General features: G+C 34.8%; 1 protein-coding gene across 1 annotated transcript in view; it reads right to left on the bottom strand.

Moving 5' to 3' along the window:
- TAF4B (TATA-box binding protein associated factor 4b) overlaps window positions 1-18,016 on the bottom strand; it is a 125,570-nt gene that overhangs the window by 74,507 nt on the left and 33,047 nt on the right. Inside the window, exons 8-9 of the mRNA XM_072829100.1 lie at window positions 11,585-11,720; window positions 10,521-10,623 (exon numbers count right to left, since the gene is read on the bottom strand). Coding sequence (XP_072685201.1) covers window positions 10,521-10,623; window positions 11,585-11,720 — 239 coding nt within the window. The remainder of the gene's footprint in view (window positions 1-10,520; window positions 10,624-11,584; window positions 11,721-18,016) is intronic.

Below are 18,016 nucleotides of genomic sequence, written 5' to 3'. Positions count from 1 at the left end.
GAGATCATGACCTGAGTGAAAATCAAGAGTCAGATGCTCAGTTGATTGAGTCACCCATATGCCCCTACATTTTTCACTTCTAAATGTCCTTTTTCAAATGATTGTATTCATTTTTTAATAGAAAATTGTTCCCTGCTCCTTCTGTGATTCCACATTTTATTTCTAACCATTTTTATATTGAATATAAAATATTCAATATAAAATTGATCACCCAATGTTTGAAGTCACCGGGGTTTCAAATGTGCTGCTGTTTTGTTGTAGTTTAACTCTCAGGGTGACTTTTCCTTATATGTTTTACTTTTCAAAGTGAACATATACACGGATACCAGAAAACCATGGAATGACATTTTTAAAGTGCTGAAAGCAAAAGAAAAAAAAAAGTCAACCCATAATTCTATCACTCCTGATACATTGTCTATGTAAATAACCTAAAGTAATCTAAAAATTATCAGAAGGCAATTGACATAGGATTTAAAAAAAGCAAAGTGCATTTCTATATAGTAGAAACAACAAAGGCAATTATCAAAAATATTTATAACAGCAATAAAAAGGTACCTAGGAATAAACCCAACAGATAAATATAGCAAATTGTGTACAACCTATATAGATAAAATTATATTAATTTATTAAAAGATATTAAAGAAGGCATGCATAAATGAAGATATAAATCATATTTATAGATAAAAGACCCAAAATTATAAAGAAATCAGCTTAAGGGCAATGGACTCAATGTAATGCTAATTCAAATTTCAATAGTCATTTTTGGTGGGATTTAAACTAGTACTTAAATTTATATGGAACAACAAAATCCCACAAATAGCCAAGAAAATCAAGAAGAGTGGAAAGGTAGGGTATGAAAGTGAAGTGAGGAGAAGTAGGTAAAGGAGATGCCTTAACAGATTTAAAAATACTCTGAAGCTATAGTAAATTTAGAAGCGTGCTTCTGGAAATAAACAAATTAACCAATAAGTTAATATAGGGATGAAAAGATAAACAAAAAACTAGCCTAGAAAAGACCCTAGATATGATGTAGGAGACGCTACAGATGACTGAGGGAAAGGCAGAGTCTTCACTAATGCTGCTGGAACAAATGATTATACATGTGGGAAAGATGAATTAGGATCCCTACCCTACATTGTAAGAAAAAACAAAACCAAAATTAAACCCTGTTGGACCATGATTTAAATATAAAAAGTAAAATTTCAAAGCTTTTAAAACACTATAAAGGAGATTATCTTTTAATACCAAGAAAGATATCATAAGCAATTTACATAAGACATTGCTAAATACAACTACTTTATTTTTAAAAAACACAAGAACTTCTGTTCATCAAAATATACCAGTGTACTGAAAACACTAATTCCAATAAATACTGGCAATACACAAAAGTATAAAGAATTACATTACAACTTCTGCTTAGTTATAGACTATCACTTATAACAGACAATTGTTCTGATTAAGAAAAACTAACAAAGCCAGAACATTTTTTTAAAGTTTGTTTGAAAGCAGAGCAGTGCTGAGAAAACCAGGTATTATGGAGCCACAGTCCTAAGAAAAGAGAACCTCACCAATGGAAACCTAATTTTCACCATGTTGGCATGTGCAAATTCTGGATGTGAACAAGACACTACGAAGCCATGGAGAAGGCAGCTACTAAGTAGGAAAGCCAAGAGAGTAAGCAATCTCATGATGATGGAGAGACAGAGTTACAGCTCAAGGCTTCTGAGGCTGCCAATGTTCAGGGTGTGGGCCATGATCCTATAAAAGAACTGCAGCACAAAGAGGCAGATTGGACATTGTGAGATGATTTTTCATTCAAGGCATTGAACATTGAAATTCTACAAAAGAAAAGTCAAGGAAGCCAAGCAAAAAGCTTATGAAGAGCACTCTGAGAAGGATTCTGGGAGACAGTAGAAGAGCATCAGCAATCTGTCTGGTTAACAATTTTGGAACTTCTGAATCTTTTAAAGGTTTCCAACTTCCAGGGGAAGGCTTAAAAGATAAAGCAGGTTTTTGGTCAATTTCAGCTGTTAGTTTTGGCAAGTGCTACCCATCCCCCAGGCTCCAGCCCTGAGGCAGACAGCTATGCACATGCATTAGAGCAGTCTGCCCCAGCTTGTGGCAAGGAGGATGTATGTGTTTGTGTGTGCGTGAGCATGCAGGGAAATTGTCCTCCAAATATCAGGAATATGTACTCAGATCACTGATTTTTGCTTCTGATCTCAGAAGTACAGAGTAAGAGGTGGGTTGCCATAGTTGCTGCAACTCATCCCTCTGTTACAAGGCCCTCACCCTCTAGCCAAGGTGCCTTCCAAGGCATTTAAAGAGGGTCCGTCCCATTTTTCCCCATCCCCTCATTTTCCTCTTTTGGGAGCCAGATATGAAAGATTAGGACATTCAAAGGCAACTGCATATATGGAGGAAATTAGAAAGTCACCAGACATGCCCAGGGAAAGTCTAAAGCTAAAAACAATCTAAGATCTAAAGTTTACACTTATCATTATTAGAGAGTAGTAAGAAAATTATATGCAAAACAAACAAACAAATAACCTATATGAAATGGACAAACTCTTAGAAACACAAAACCTACCAAGACTTAATCACAAAGAAAATCTAAATAGATCAATAATTAACTGAGGAGACTGAATGAGTAACCAAAAAAATCTCCCAACAAATAACAGCTCTGGACCTGATGGTTTCGCTGTGAATTATACCAAACATTTAGAGCAGAGCTAATATCAAATCTTTTAAAACTTTTCCAAAAAACTAAAGAGGAGAAGATACCTCCTAACTCATTCTATGAGGCCAGCATTACCATAATACCAAAACCAGGCAAAAATACTGTAAGTAAACTACAGATCAGGGGGCCTTTCTGATTCGGTTGGTACAGCATATGACTCTTGATCTTGCGGCTGAGTTCAAGCTCTACACTGGGCATGGAGCTTACCTTAAAAAAAAAAAAAAAAAAAAAAAAAGAGCGGCACCTGGTCAAGTATCCAACTCTTGGTTTCAGCTCGGGTCATGATCTTAGGGTCTTGAGATAAAGCCCTGCACTGGGCTCTGCACTCAGTATGGACACTGCTTAAAACTGTCTCTTCCTCTCCCTCTGCCCCTCACCCACCCATGCTGTCTCTATCAGATAAATATTTTTAAAAATACTAAAATATTTTTTAAAAAGAAAGAAAACTATAGACCAATATTCCTTATGAGCAATGATGCAAAATTTCTCAACAAAGTACTAATAAATTGAATTTGACAGCATATTAAAAGATCATACACCAAGACTAAGTGGGATTTATTCCTGGAGTACAAAGATGGTTCAACATACAAAACTGATCAATTTAATACAGATTAACAAAAAGAAGGAAAAAAAGCCACTGATCATCTTGAGTGATGTTGAGAAATAATTTCACAAAATTCAACACCTTTTCAAGATAAAAACATTCAAAGCACCAGGATGGAACTATCAATATAATAAAACAATATATGAAAAACCCACAGTGAACACCATATTTAATGATGGAAGAACGAAAACTTTTCCTCTAAGATCAAGAACAAGATAAAGATGCTCACTTTGGCCTCTTCTATTCAACATGGTACTAGAAGTTCTAGCCAGAGAAGTTATGCAAGAAAAAGAAATTAGGGATCCCTGGGTGGCGCAGCGGTTTAGCGCCTGCCTTTGGCCCAGGGCACGATCCTGGAGACCCGGGATCGAATCCCACGTTGGGCTCCCGGTGCGTGGAGCCTGCTTCTCCCTCTGCCTGTGTCTCTGCCTCTCTCTCTCTCTCTGTGACTATCATAAATAAATAAAAATTAAAAAAAAAAAGAAAAAGAAATTAAAGAGTCCATATTGGAAAGGAAGAAGTAAAATTATCCCTATTCATAGATATGATCCCATGTGTTAGAAACCCCTAAAAGTGAGAATTAATATATGCATTAACAAAGTAGCAGGATACAAAGCCAACATACAAAGAAATCAGCTACACTTTTATACATTAACATACATATATGTACTTGCATTTACATATATATACCCTGAGCCCAAGGCATATATGGACAATCTGTGAAGGAAATAAGAAATTACATTTACAATAGCATAAACGAGAAAAAAATACTTAGTAATAAACTTAAACTTAACCCAGAAGCCAAAAGACTTGCACAATGAAAATTACAAAATGTTGTTGAAAGAATTTAAAGAAGATATAAATGAATAGAAACACACCCCATATTCATGGATTGGAAGGCTTAATATTACTAAGATGTCAATGTTACTCAGAGCAATCTATAGATGTAATCTCTATCAAAAACCCAGTGACCTTTTTTTGCAGAAACAGAAAAGACCAATGTAAATTTTACATGGAATCTCAAGGAAACCTGAATAGCCAAACAATCTTAAAAAGGAACAATGATGTAATACCTACTTCCTGATACCAAAATTTACTACAATGCTACAGTAATCAACAATATGGTGTGGTACTAACATAAAGACAGACATACAGCCAAATGAAACAGAACAAAAAAGACATAAATAAGCCCTAATATATATGGTCAAATGATTTTTGACATGAGTGCCAAGACCTTTCAGTGGGGAGAGACAGTATTTTCAGCAATACTACTCTGCTAAAAAAAACTGGATATCCACATTCAAATGGATGACTTTGGACCTTTACCTAACTCCTTATACAAAAAATTAACTGAAAAAGGATCAATAGCCAAAAATGATAAAAAAAAAATATAGGGCTTAAAACTATAAAACTCTTAGAAGAAAACAGGACAAAAGCTTACAAAACTGGATTTGGCAATAATTTCTTGGATATGACGCCAAAGGCATACACAACAAAAAAATATTAAACAAACTGGATCTCATAAAAATTTTTCAATTTTGTGCTTCAGAAGACATTAACTTCAGAGTAAAAAGGCAATCCACAGAGGAAAATATTTGCAAATCATACATCCAATAAAGGAGAAATATACAGAATATAAAACTCAATAACAAAAAAATTGATTAAAAAATGGGCAAAGTACTTGAATAGAAAATTATAAAGATATTCAAATAGCCAATAAGCACATGAAAAGATGCTCAACATCACTAATCATCAGGGAAATGCAAATCAAAACCACAAAGAAATACCACTTTATATCCATTAGGAAGACCATTATCAAAGAAAACAAAACAAAACCAGATAATAACAAGTGTTGACAAGAATGTGGAGAAATGTGTACTCTTGTGCACTGCTCATGGGCATATGAAATGGTATTCTACCATTTTCCATTCTGGAAAACAAAGCATGGCAGATCCTCAAAACATTAAAAATAGCATATTATCCCATAACTCCACTTCTGGATATATAACCAAAAGAACTGAAAACATACTGAAGATATTTCTATGCCCATGTTCACAGCAACATTATTCACAATAGCTAAAATGTGGAAGACACTCAAGTGCCCATTGACAATGAGTGGATATACAACAGAATATAATTCAGTCTCAAAAAGGAAGGAAATTCTGACTTATGCCATAACATAGATGAACTCAGAGGACATTATTCTAAGTGAAATAAGCCAGTAACAAAAAGACAAATACTGTGTTATTCCATTTATGTGAGACTGCTGTAATCAAGATCACAAAGACATAAGAGTACAATGTTGGTTGCCAGGAGCTAGGGGATAAGGGAAGAATGAAGATTAATTGTTTAGTAGGTATAGAATTTCATTTTATAAAATGAAATGAGTTCTGGAGATAGATGGTAATGATGGTTGCATAACAACATGAATGCAATTAATACCACTTAAAAATGGTTAAGATAGGGGACACATGGGTGAGTCAGTGATTGAGCATCTGCCTTGGGCTCAGGGCATGATCCCAGAGTCCCAGGATCAAGTCCTGCATTGGGGCTCCCTGTGGGGAGCCTGCTTCTCCCCCTGCCTGTGTTTCTTCTCCCCTCTCTGTCTCTCTCATGAATAAATAGATAAAATCTTAAATTAAAAAAAAAAAAAGATTAAGACGGTAAATTTTATGATATGTGTATTCTCCAACAATTTTTTTAATTGAGAGGAAAAAAGAATTAAAACAGTTTACAACAACAAAAGCACGGTGAGTTTTAAGCACTCGGAAAATAAAAATTGGGGTTCAGAATACAGCAAAGGAAAGCACCCTCTTAGTTGAAACTCCTGCAGGATTACATCCCGAAGCCTGGAGAACCAAAGGGACACAGAATCTTGGAAAGATTACCACCTAACTTTGAACCAGCTCAATTACTGACTAGATTGAGGCAATCTGCTTCTCTATTGCCAACCAGAAAACTGGGTAAATTCTCTTTCTGGAGGTAACTAATCCAAAACTCCTATAAATATTTTTTATACATATCTGACATTGACTCAAAAAAAAATTTACTAAGTGTACAACAAGAAACAACAGGACAAAAAAGCCAGGGAAAAGAAACAGACTTATAGTTAACATGGATATTCAGAATATTAGGCATGGACTTTAAAATAACTATGATTAGGGCAGCCCCAGTGGCACAGCAGTTTAGCGTCGCCTGGAGACCCGGGATCGAGTCCCACGTCGGGCTCCCTGCATGGAGCCTGCTTCTCTCTCTGCCTGTGTCTCTGCCTCTCTCTCTCTCTCTCTCTGAATAAATAAATAAATAATCTTAAAAAAAAATAACTATGATTAATTGTTTAAGAACACAGAAGTAAAGATATTTCCATCAGCTCAGTCAGTTAAGCATCTACTCTTGAAGCTGTATTTTGGCTCAGGTCATGATCTTAGGGTTGTGAGATAGAGCCCTGCCTTACCTCAACTCTGTGCTAGGTGTGGAGCCTGCTTAATATTATCTCTCTCTACCCCTCAACTTCCTCAAAAAAAGATACTTCCACATGATAACAATAATCTATTAAAAAAGAAATGGAGGTTATGGTTTCTGGTAATGGCAGAGTAACTTGATTAATATTTACAAAATCAACATACAACTTTTAAAAACAACCATTTGAAAAAGACAAATCTGGGGCACCTGGGTGGCTCAGCTGGTTAAGCGTCTGCCTTCAGCTCAGGTCATGATCCTGGGTTCTGGAATCAAGCCCAGCATGGAGCTCTCTGCTCATTGGTGAGTCTGCCTCTCCCTCTCCCATTTGTCCACCATCCCATATGTGGTCTGTCTCTCTCTGTCTCTCTCTCTCTCATCAATCAATCAATCAATCAATCAATCTTAAAAACAACAACAAAAATGAGACAAATCTAGGGGCACCTGGATGGCTCAGTCAGTTAAGCATCTGACTCTTGGTTTCTGCTCATTGTAAACACTCAGGATTAAGCCCTGAGTTGGGCTCCCTACTCAGGGGGAAGCCTGCTTGAGATTCTTTCCCTCTGTCCCTTCCTTCAAGCTCACTCTCCTTCTCCCTCTCTCTCTCTCTCTCTCAAATAAATAAATCTTTTTTAAAAATAAAAAAGACAAATCTCAACTATAATGACAGGAAGCTGGTCAATGGCTAGGTGGGGTGTAATAAGGAGACTGGCTGGGAAGGAGCATCAGGAAGCTTTTGGGGTGTTGAAAATAGTCTATGTATCCTGATTGACACAGACTAAACACAGTGCATTGGAAGACGATGACTGCCTAGATGTCCATCCTCTAACATTTCCTCCCAAAACAATACAGAACAAGGAAAACCACAACCTCAGCACAACTCAAAGACAAAGAATACCCAAACTTCAAAATAAGTATAAATTAAAAAAAAAAAAAAATCCCAGAGAAGGCTCTTTTGTCTTTCAGCAATCAGTTCCCCATCTATTCACTCCCTGCCTTCCCCCCCAACTTGCCCCCACCTCATGTGATTCAAGGCCTATGGCAAAAGAGACTAAGAAATACTGCTGTAAAGAGGCCAGAGAACTGGTGGCAGTGCTAGGCATTAAGGATGAAATATTTTATGAGTAGGAAGACTAAGTACATCCCAAATCAGAAAATACTAAAGATATGTCCTAGTAGATCACAGAATGAGCTACATTCAATTAAACCTGGCACACTTAAATGTGGGGGGTAGGAAGCAAAAATGGGGAGAGGATTATACAGTGCTGCAGATAAGAGAATCAAAGGGGTTTTTCATAGGCCAATAGATGCAACCAAAATCCTATTAAGACATGTTGCAGAAAGGTCTAAAAACAATCAAGGGAATGTAAAGGAGATAAAGAAATAAAGAAAAGAGGCAAAATAATGGAAAGTAAGGGAAGTAGAAAGAATAAAATTCATACTATCGCATTCCCTGAATAGTAAAACTAAAACAATGGACTAGAACGAGTATTTCAAACTATAACCCAAGAAAACCTCAGACATTTCAAGAGACCAGCATCTACATATTAAAAGGGCCAACTGGGAATCTAGGAAAAGTGGAAGTCAGAATGGTCAATGTTTCACAGCATATCCTAATATAAAAGTACTAGATTTCAAAGATAAAGAAATAAATTCTCAAGGTGTTCAGATGAAAAGATCAAATAAATAGAAACAATATAAATATCAAGGCAATAGTGGAGAAATATTTTTAAAATTGGAATACAAAATGTTAATTTCACATCCAGCCAGCTGTCCTTCAAGTATAGAGGACACTGAAATAGTTTGTTTATTTTTTTAAGGATTTTATTTATTTAAGAGAGGAGAGAGAGTGTGAGAACATTAGCGAGAAAAAGAGAGAGGAGGGGCGTAAAAGCAGTGGGGAGGAGTAGAGGGAGAAGCAGACTCCTCACTGAGTAGGGAGCCCGATGCAGGACCCCAGGATCATGACCTGAGACAAAAGCAAACACTTACCCAACTGAGCCTCCCAGGCACCCTGAAACAGTTTTTAATATGTAAGGATTTAGGGAATTTAGACATATAAGAATTTAGGGGTAGAGGGAGAAGCAAACTCCTCACTGAGCTGGGAGCCTGATGAAGGACCCTGGGATCATGACTGAGCCCAAGGCAGACGTTTAACCAACTGAGCTCCCAGGTGCCCCAAAACAGTTTTCAACATATAAGAATTTAGGGAATTCTACACTAAATGAGACTCCCTTGAGTAGATGAACTTCATCCAACCAAGAGATAACTAAGAAAAGTTTAGAGAAAGGACCAAAGATGATCATTTTAATATAAAAGTAGGCCCTACAACTAAAATGCAGGTGGAGATGAGGAATAAAGACTAATGCACAAATGTTTTTATATTATGACAAAGAATGCAACTAAAACTGGAGAAGGTTGAGGAAGAAGAAAGTAGAATACCCACATTCTTATATAGGTAATAGGCAGAGATTAAAGAATATTAATACAAGAAGGACAAACCTAATACTGCAATACTTCTAGAACAAAGCATAGAAGATAATCTTTGTTTTTTTAGAAGATAATCTTTGTAAGCTAGAATTGCACAAATATTTCTTAGATAAAACATGAAAACCATAATTTACAAGGAAAATCAATGAACTGAACTTCTGCAAAATGAAATGTTTGCTCTGCGAAAGACACTGGTGAGAGGATGATAGAACACATCACAATGGAAATATTTCCAAATCACTTACATGGCAAAGACTTAGATTTTGGATACATAAAGAATACTAAGAACTCAAACCATAAGAAAACAAATAACTCAGTAAGAAAAACTGGACAAAGAATTTGAACACATGTTTCATCAAAAGTATATGGATACCAAATAAATACAAGAACATAGGCTCAACATCTTTAGTCATTAGGGAAATGCAAATTAAAACCACAATAATAATGACAATATATTTTACTATTCTAATGAATAGTAAAAATCAAAATAACTGACATTACCAAGAGCTGACAAAGTTGAAGAGCAAATGAACTCTTATTACTGGTAGAAATGCGAAATGGTTCCTTTGGTAAACAGTTTGGGAACTTCTTAAATAGTTAACCACACACTTACCTAGTAACCCAGCAATCATATTCCTAGATATTTACTACACAGAAATGAAAACCTATGTTCACATAAAAATCTGTATATAAATATTTATACCAGCTTTACATACTATTGTCAAAAACCAGAAATGACCCAATGTTCATCAACAGGAAAAAGAAAGAAGAGATTTACATTTATACAAAGAATACTTCTCACCAATACAAAAAAATAATCCAATATTCAAAATGATACGGATGAATCTCAAAAATATGCAGTGAAAAAACATGCAAAAAAGGTTAATGTGATTTTTCATTTATGTGAAGTTCAAGAATGGACAAAAATGATCTATGGTGATGGACATAATAGCAACTCCTGGAGGCAGGTGTTAGAAGTAGTTAATTTGAAAGGAACAGGAAGGGGAAGGATATATGTTCAGCATCTTGATTACATGCAAGGATGTATGCTTATCAGAATTCATTGAACTATACACTTAGGATTTATACACTTATTTATAAATTATACTCAATAAAGTACTGTCAGCTTTTTAAAAAGGCATCAATATATTTATAAGTATTATTCTGCCATCTTTTTAAAAAGTACTACTTCCTTACACCAGACCAAATTTTAACTATTTTCCTTACCTGAAGGATGTTCCATTCTCTTTTATTTTATTTTTCTGAATAGGAGATGCTTGGAGTGATAGAATTTTATTTCCTGGCAGGGTAATTTGCTTTAGAATGGAAGCTATACAAACAAAAGAAGAAAGAAAAATGAATTAAAAAAAAAAATCCATGCCATATTAGGAAAATGTAGAATAGCTTTTAATATACACAGAATAATCAGAAAAAAATTTCAAGCTGTTCTAGACCTCTGTTAAAATGTTAAAATGACAATAAACTTATTCCCTACATAAGAAATCATCTTATAAAATCAAGACCTCTCCATTTTTTTATATAGTCTTCAAATGGTCTACAGAATTACCAGCATTATAAAAATATGTAGAAAAAGTGACAGGTGATAAATGTTAATATATCATTTATATTTGTATATATTTTTTGAAGATTTATTTATTCAAGAGAGAGGGAGAGAAAGTACTAGTAGAAGGAAGGACAGAGGGAGAAGCAGGCTCACTACTGAGCAGGGAAGCCTGATGCAGGGCTAGATCCCAGGACCCTGGGATCATGACCTAAGCCAAAGGCAGACACAATTGACTAAGCCACCCAGACACCCCTATATTTGTAGATTTAAAAAATACATGAAATCTCTAAATTTTATGTGTAAGAATAAATTCCAAACTTAGGAAAAGAAATACATTTTAAAAAGAAATAAAGTTATAGCAATTTTTATTTTTGTAAGTAGCAATTTTTTATAGCAATTTTATAGCAATTTTTATAAGTTTATAGCAATAAGTTTATAGTTTTTTGCTATAAGTTTATAGCAATTTTTATAAGTTAAAAAGTGCTTTTTATTTACTCATTGGTTCTTTTATCTAATTACAAAAATGCCATGAGTAGCTGCCTCTTTATTCTAAAACAACACATATCCCTAAAAAGTAGCTATGTATGTATAAAAAATGTACTAAACAGTTATTTTTCAGTGTTCCATCCTAGGTCCTATTTAAAAGACTTAACCTAACAATAGAGAATACACAACCCCATCATGTTCCAAACCCGCTGTGATGGGGCAGGGATGGGCCAGGGTCTACCTGGAGGAAACTGACTGGTAGGTATTGCAGTGCTCACTGGCATCTTCTTCTGTCCAGATTTCTGAATGGTCAATGCTGAGGAATGGGAAAGTGTGGTCACTTGTTTTGCAACACCTCCTGAAGGCTGCTGGACTACCTGAAACAATGAGAACTATTAATACACTCATTCAACTAAACTTGCTTTAGGAGAAAGAACAAGCTTTCAGCTATAACAGTAGAACAAATGACTGTGCTCACCTAACTTTAAATATACCTTTATGTTAGCATAACAAGAAGATCTACTTAAAATTTATATATGTATAAATTATCTTGTTCAAAAGTGAAAAGCATGACTGTTTCATACAATATATTTTATTTTTAGAGTAGCATTCAAATTTGCATCATATACTGCCCAATTTAAATCTCCTTTTGGATCCTATTTTCATTTTTTAACTTATGGAAAATCTCAAACATATACAAAAGTGGAAGGAAGAATAAAACGAAACCACCTATTCCATTATTACCCAGCTTCAACAATGATTAATCCTTTATCAATCCTGTTTTATCCATATTCCTACCCATTCATTTTCTCATCATCACCCTCAATTATTTGTTTTTTAATCCCAGGTGTATCTTTTATCCCTAACTATTTTAAAATGTATCTCTAAAAAATAAAGACTTTTAATGGACCCCTTTTTACAAGTCTCTGGAAAATAACAATACTAGGGCATTCTCTAAGAGAACAGTTCAAGAAATCCAGAGGGCAAGGCTTGGGGATAAAGGAGGAGAAACTGAACTAATAGTAGGGCCTTATTTTTAGCTACAAAGGAAAAAAAGTCAAAATTGCAGAGCTGCATTTTTTTTACTTCAAAAAAGAAAATAGTCACCATGTACATTTGAATCAGCTACCGATAGTGAACTACTTAAAAGTCCTTAAACTCAGATATGACTAGTATAAACAAGTCAGGAGACAGACTTCTGAACAGAATTTTGGGGATATTTATTCTATTCTCTAATTTTTTATAAATAAGATAGAAAATTTAGTGTCTATTACTAAACAAAAGTAACTCACAAGAAACTCAAGGTGTCCCAGTAAAGAATCCCATAGGAACTAATGCCCACAGAGAAGAAATACAAGTTAGGATAATTCAACTGCCATCAATCTATAGGAAGAAACTCCTGAAAGAGAGAAAGAACTCTTGAAAACATTGATGTATTTCAAGAAGTTGAGATTATAAATTGAGTTGTAAAGTACGAGGGACCAGTTTTATATTCTACAAAGTAAGATTTTGTTGGATGAACAGATAAAAGAAGATATGGTATATATACAATGGAATAGTACTCAGCTACAAAAAGAATGAAGTCTTGCCATTTGCAACAACAGAATGGATTTAGAGGGTATTATATGCTAAGTGAAACAAGTCACAAACTTCCAAGTATAAAATAAGACATGTGAATACAATATAGAGTATAGAGAATACAGTTAATAATATTTTAATAACTGTATGATGACAGAGGATAGCTAGGTTTAGTGTGGCAATCACTTCCTAATGTATTTAAATGTACATTACTATATTGTATGTTGAAACTAATATTGTAAATCAACTATACTTTAAAAATTGTTTATATATATGCATAGGGAAAGGTCTGTAAATTAAAAAATAATCTGTAAACAGTGATTATTTCCTAGGACTCGACTACAGAGTAATTTTGCTTTCTACTTTGTGTTATTTCTTTGTTAAATATTTTATATATACTTTATAGATATCTAAGTTATTTGTTTTATGATTAGCATAAGCTATACTTTTAACTATAAAAATAAAACTGAATTTTCAAATAACTAAAAATGAGATTAGAAAAAAATTTAAAATTCTACAAATTAATAGACATTCAGAGTCACATTTATGCATTCAGACTGAAACTCAACAGAAACATTCCCAACAATTCTGGCTTATCTCTCTATTCATATTTTCTACCTTAATATATTTTATTAAGTATTCTTTTATAGTATTTTAATTGTGAAAAACAGTAATAAAATATTAGAAAGGTGTTTGTGAGATAGTCTTCATAGGTACTCATATAACAGCCCAAAGGCCTGCCCTGAGGTGGACACGGGCTCTACGTACCCTGGCTGTGTGTACTCTCAGCTATAAGGAGTGGACGTGGGGCCAGACAAGGGTGGGCCCCAATGGACCTCGGCACCAGTGTGTACAGCCCTGGCAAGAACAAGCTGGGGGAAAGCAAGCCTCAGTGCCCACGTGTAGAATCCTGGGTATGTCTGGCCTTGAATAGCCCAACGGGAGTCAAGATCATGCATTTGGAGGAAGACTAACATGCGAGCTAAAAATATATAGGGGCACCCTATAAAGATATATAGTGGTGGAGCAAGCACTCCTGATCTTGGAGTTGTGAGTTTGAGATCCACCTTGGTATAGTAATTACTTAAATAAAACTTTGAAAAAAATACATATATAGAACTGTAACTTTAAAAGTTATATTTATATATATTACAAATAGAAATTTTAAATATATAAATATATATGATACATGATATTTATATATAGCACAAAGTTCTGAGCTGGGATTTAACAATCCTGGATCCCCATCACTCCTCATCTTAATGACTGTAACACTTGGGGCAGCATATGTGCTGCATATTCCTGCACATTTGCTGAAGAAAATAAAATACAATGAGTGAGAAAGTCTAAATGCATTCATTGCTGTTCTCCCAAAGAAAGTACCACTTGAAACCACAGTATTACCTTATGGAGATTGAAATTATCGTAGAGAGATGGAAATTCACCCAAAGAGGCATTTACTCCTACTTGGCAAGCAAAAGAAAAAGCTATTATATTTTTATAAACTTAAGTCTTTTATTTAGTTTCCTTCCAAATTTCCACTAACAGGAAAATCAATAAATACCTTGGCCTTTTCTATTGACATGTCAAATTCTGACATTTTATTTGAATGTTAACATAAAATAATGTTCTAGTAGTTTATAGGAATACAGGTCTAGTGCTACACGATATTAATTAATGTAAAAAAAAAAAAAAAGCCTAAGTATGATTTTTACATTATGCCCTGGGACATTATCTGACAAGGAATTATTCTTAAATTTCATAAGGAAAGGAAACAAAGAAACACAAATATGGATTAAACAAGTAGATGAGGGCAGCCCTAGTGGCCCAGTGGTTTAGCCCCGCCGTTGGCCCAGGGTGTGATCCTGGGGACCCCGGATCGGGTCCCACGTCAGGCTCCCTGAATGGAGCCTGCTTCTCCCTCTGGCCTCTCTCTCTCTCTCTCTCTCTCTCTGTCTCTCATGAATAAATAAATAAAATCTTAAAAAAAAAAAAAAACAAGTAGATGAGAACATCCCTTACGCTTTTTCTCCCCAAGATTTTATTTATTTGAGAGAGAGAGCATGGGCGAGCAGAGGGAGGGGCAGAGGGAAAGAATCTCAAGCACACTCCCCACTAAGCATGGAGCTTGACTCAGTGCTCTATCTCATGACCCTGAGATTATGACCTGAGCCGAAAGCAAGAGTCGGGCACTCAACCAACTGACTTGCCCACGTGCCTGCATCCCTTACATGTTGCTTTCCCTGTATTTCAACCCTCACCTACTCCCCTGCTCGTAAATATAAAGCAATCAAATGCTTATCTCTAAATAACTCAAGTAGTACACACACACACACACACACAGTGATTGGAATCAAGGGTATTATCTCCTCTAATTTCTATAAAAGATTCAATATGTAATTACTCACATGCACTCAGTAAGGTTGAGTTCTAGAAAATAGGAGACCCGAACTAAACAAAAGCTGCAGCTGAAAAGTCAGGAAATACATGTTAGTTGCCAACTATTTCTCAGGAACAGCCAATATGTGATTCCTTATCTTCTGGGACAATAATGGCATACATCACTAAATGACATCAATTCTATATACCCTCATCTAGTCCCAGATCTGTTTTATTTTTTTTTTAAGATTTTATTTATTTGAGAGAGAAAGAAGAAGAAAGAGAGCACGTGCATGAGCACATGAACAGGGGGAGAGGCAGAAGGAGTGGGGAAGGGAGAAGCAGATTCTCCATGGAGCAGGAAGCCCAATGCAGGGTTGAATCCCAGGCCCCTGGGATCATGTCCTGAGCCAAAGGCAGACACTTAATGAACTGAGCCACCCAGGGGCCCCTCAGCCTCAGAATCTTAATATAGAGCTCCAGTAACATCCTACAAAGAAAGGACTTAACCTATCTGCCATGCCCAATCTAAATTAAAACTCAACCTTAGTAAACACTTCAGAATATCCTGTTTCTTTTCAAAGGGACTTCTAAATACTTTCAAAAATGTATACAGATGAATTTTTAATTATACTAGCTTTTTTTATTGTCAGCAAATGCTGCTTCAAATTAAGAATCTATAAATTTCTGTTAAAAATTTTATATGTGCGGGATAGGATGCTTAGGTGGTTCAGCGGTTGAGCGTCTGCCTTTGGCTCTGGTCATGATCCCGGAGTCCCAAGATTGAGTCCCGGGATCAAGTCCCACATCAGGCTCCCTGCATGGAGCCTGCTTCTCCCTCTGCTTCTCTCTCTCTTTGCCTCTTTCATGAATAAATAAAATCTTAAAAAGAAATTTAAATGTGCTTATTGTATGATTTGATTTATATGAAATTCTAGAACAAGCCAAATTTGTGGGAAAAAATTATCAGAAGAGCTGTTGCTTCTAGGGGTGTAGGGGTAGGGACTGAGAAGGAACACAAGGATACCTCAAGATGATGGTTAACATTTTCTACCTTCATAAGGGGTTTGAGTTACACAGAGGTATGCACTACCTGTCAAAACTTATCCAATGGTACAATTAAAGTTTGTGCGTGTCATTGCATATAGATTTTAGCTAAAAAGAAAAAAACATTGAACTGTAAATATGGAAACATTGAACCATAATTAGTAATATGCATGGTTAACTATTTAGGAAGAAATCTTTGAAATCCATCAAGAAGTTAAGATGATTGAAGGCTGGATAAATACATGATAAATCAAGTATAGTAATTGTAATCAGAATCTAGGTGCTTGGTATACATGTGTTCACTATAAACTTCAACATTGTTATGTTTCAACATTTCCATAATAAAACATTTTCTTGCATAAACCAAAAATAAGATGACATATATAAATACTCTCTAAATAATTTATTGTCCATTAATTCTAATGTATTTTTACCAAATTAAAAGAAAAAAAATTTAAGTAAATTTAAATGTAAACTTGAGTTAACCAATCTATATATTGACTATTATTATATAAACTCTGATTAAATATAGCATGTGAAGAATTTTCTGTGCAACCTTAATGGTAAATAAAGGGCAGGCCTTACTTGAATTCAACCTCTTTCTTCACCAAACCCTTCCTTAGTCCTCCTACTTAAGTGAGATGATAATCAACAACTGAATTCTACCTTTCCTTTCACTCTTAACAGAATGAAAAAAAAAAGAAAGAAAAAAAAAGACACTGCTTAAATCTGGATCCTTAGGTCAGTCCAATAAAGTAATTAGTGATCTTTTTTTTTCCCCCCACTCAATTTTTTCTTCAAGTTCTCTAATAAAAATACTGGCCACCAAGTTTTATAAACTAAAATTTATACATTGAAAATACTTCTCTTTGGGGTAGCTGGGTGGCTCAATGGTTAAGCATCTGCCTTTGGCTCAGATCGTGATCCCAGAGCCCTGGGATCAAGTCCCACATCGGGCTCCCTGCAGGGAGCCTGCTTCTCCCTCTGCCTGTGTCTCTGCCTCTCTGTGTGTGTCTCCCATGAATGAATAAAATAAAATCTTAAAAAAAAAGAAAAAAGAAAATATTTCTCCTTGTCCAGTATAAACTGAAGTCAGATTCAGCCAGCAGGGTTATGTCACATAAAGTATTTCTTATAAAAATGTATTTGTTGAAAATTCTTTAATGGTTCCTCTAAAATAATTAGGTACAAGAAAATATGATGCAACAATAACACATTTTTTCTAATATTCTGGGTCAATTTATTTTAAATTAGCTTACTTCAATATAATGAAATGGAAAATTACTACATTTAATAATACTGTTTTTGTCTTATATTCACAAAACAGTAATATTTGGAGAATGACTGCTGAACATACTTGGCCACTTATTTATCAAATGTCTATAATTCTGTTAAGGAAGGAATGCAAGTAAAAGTCATTTAGGAAAGTACATATTTGAAATAAGGAAAATATCTAAGATAATACTAAAACTTCCTGCCCTATCTCCAAATAGAAATCATTTTTAAAGGTATTTGAATGATAAATAAATACAAGATTACTACTAAGAGTAACAACATTTAGTTTACTTTCTAAAATTACCATTTTTTCCTAAAAATACAGACTAGGAATCTTTTTTTTTTTTTTTAAGATTTTATTTATTTATTCATAGAGACACAGAGAGAGAGAGAG

This window comes from Canis lupus, chromosome 6, assembly GCF_048164855.1.
Source record: "Canis lupus baileyi chromosome 6, mCanLup2.hap1, whole genome shotgun sequence".
Taxonomy (NCBI): Eukaryota; Metazoa; Chordata; class Mammalia; order Carnivora; family Canidae; genus Canis; species Canis lupus.
This window is presented reverse-complemented; position numbering and strand designations above follow the sequence as displayed.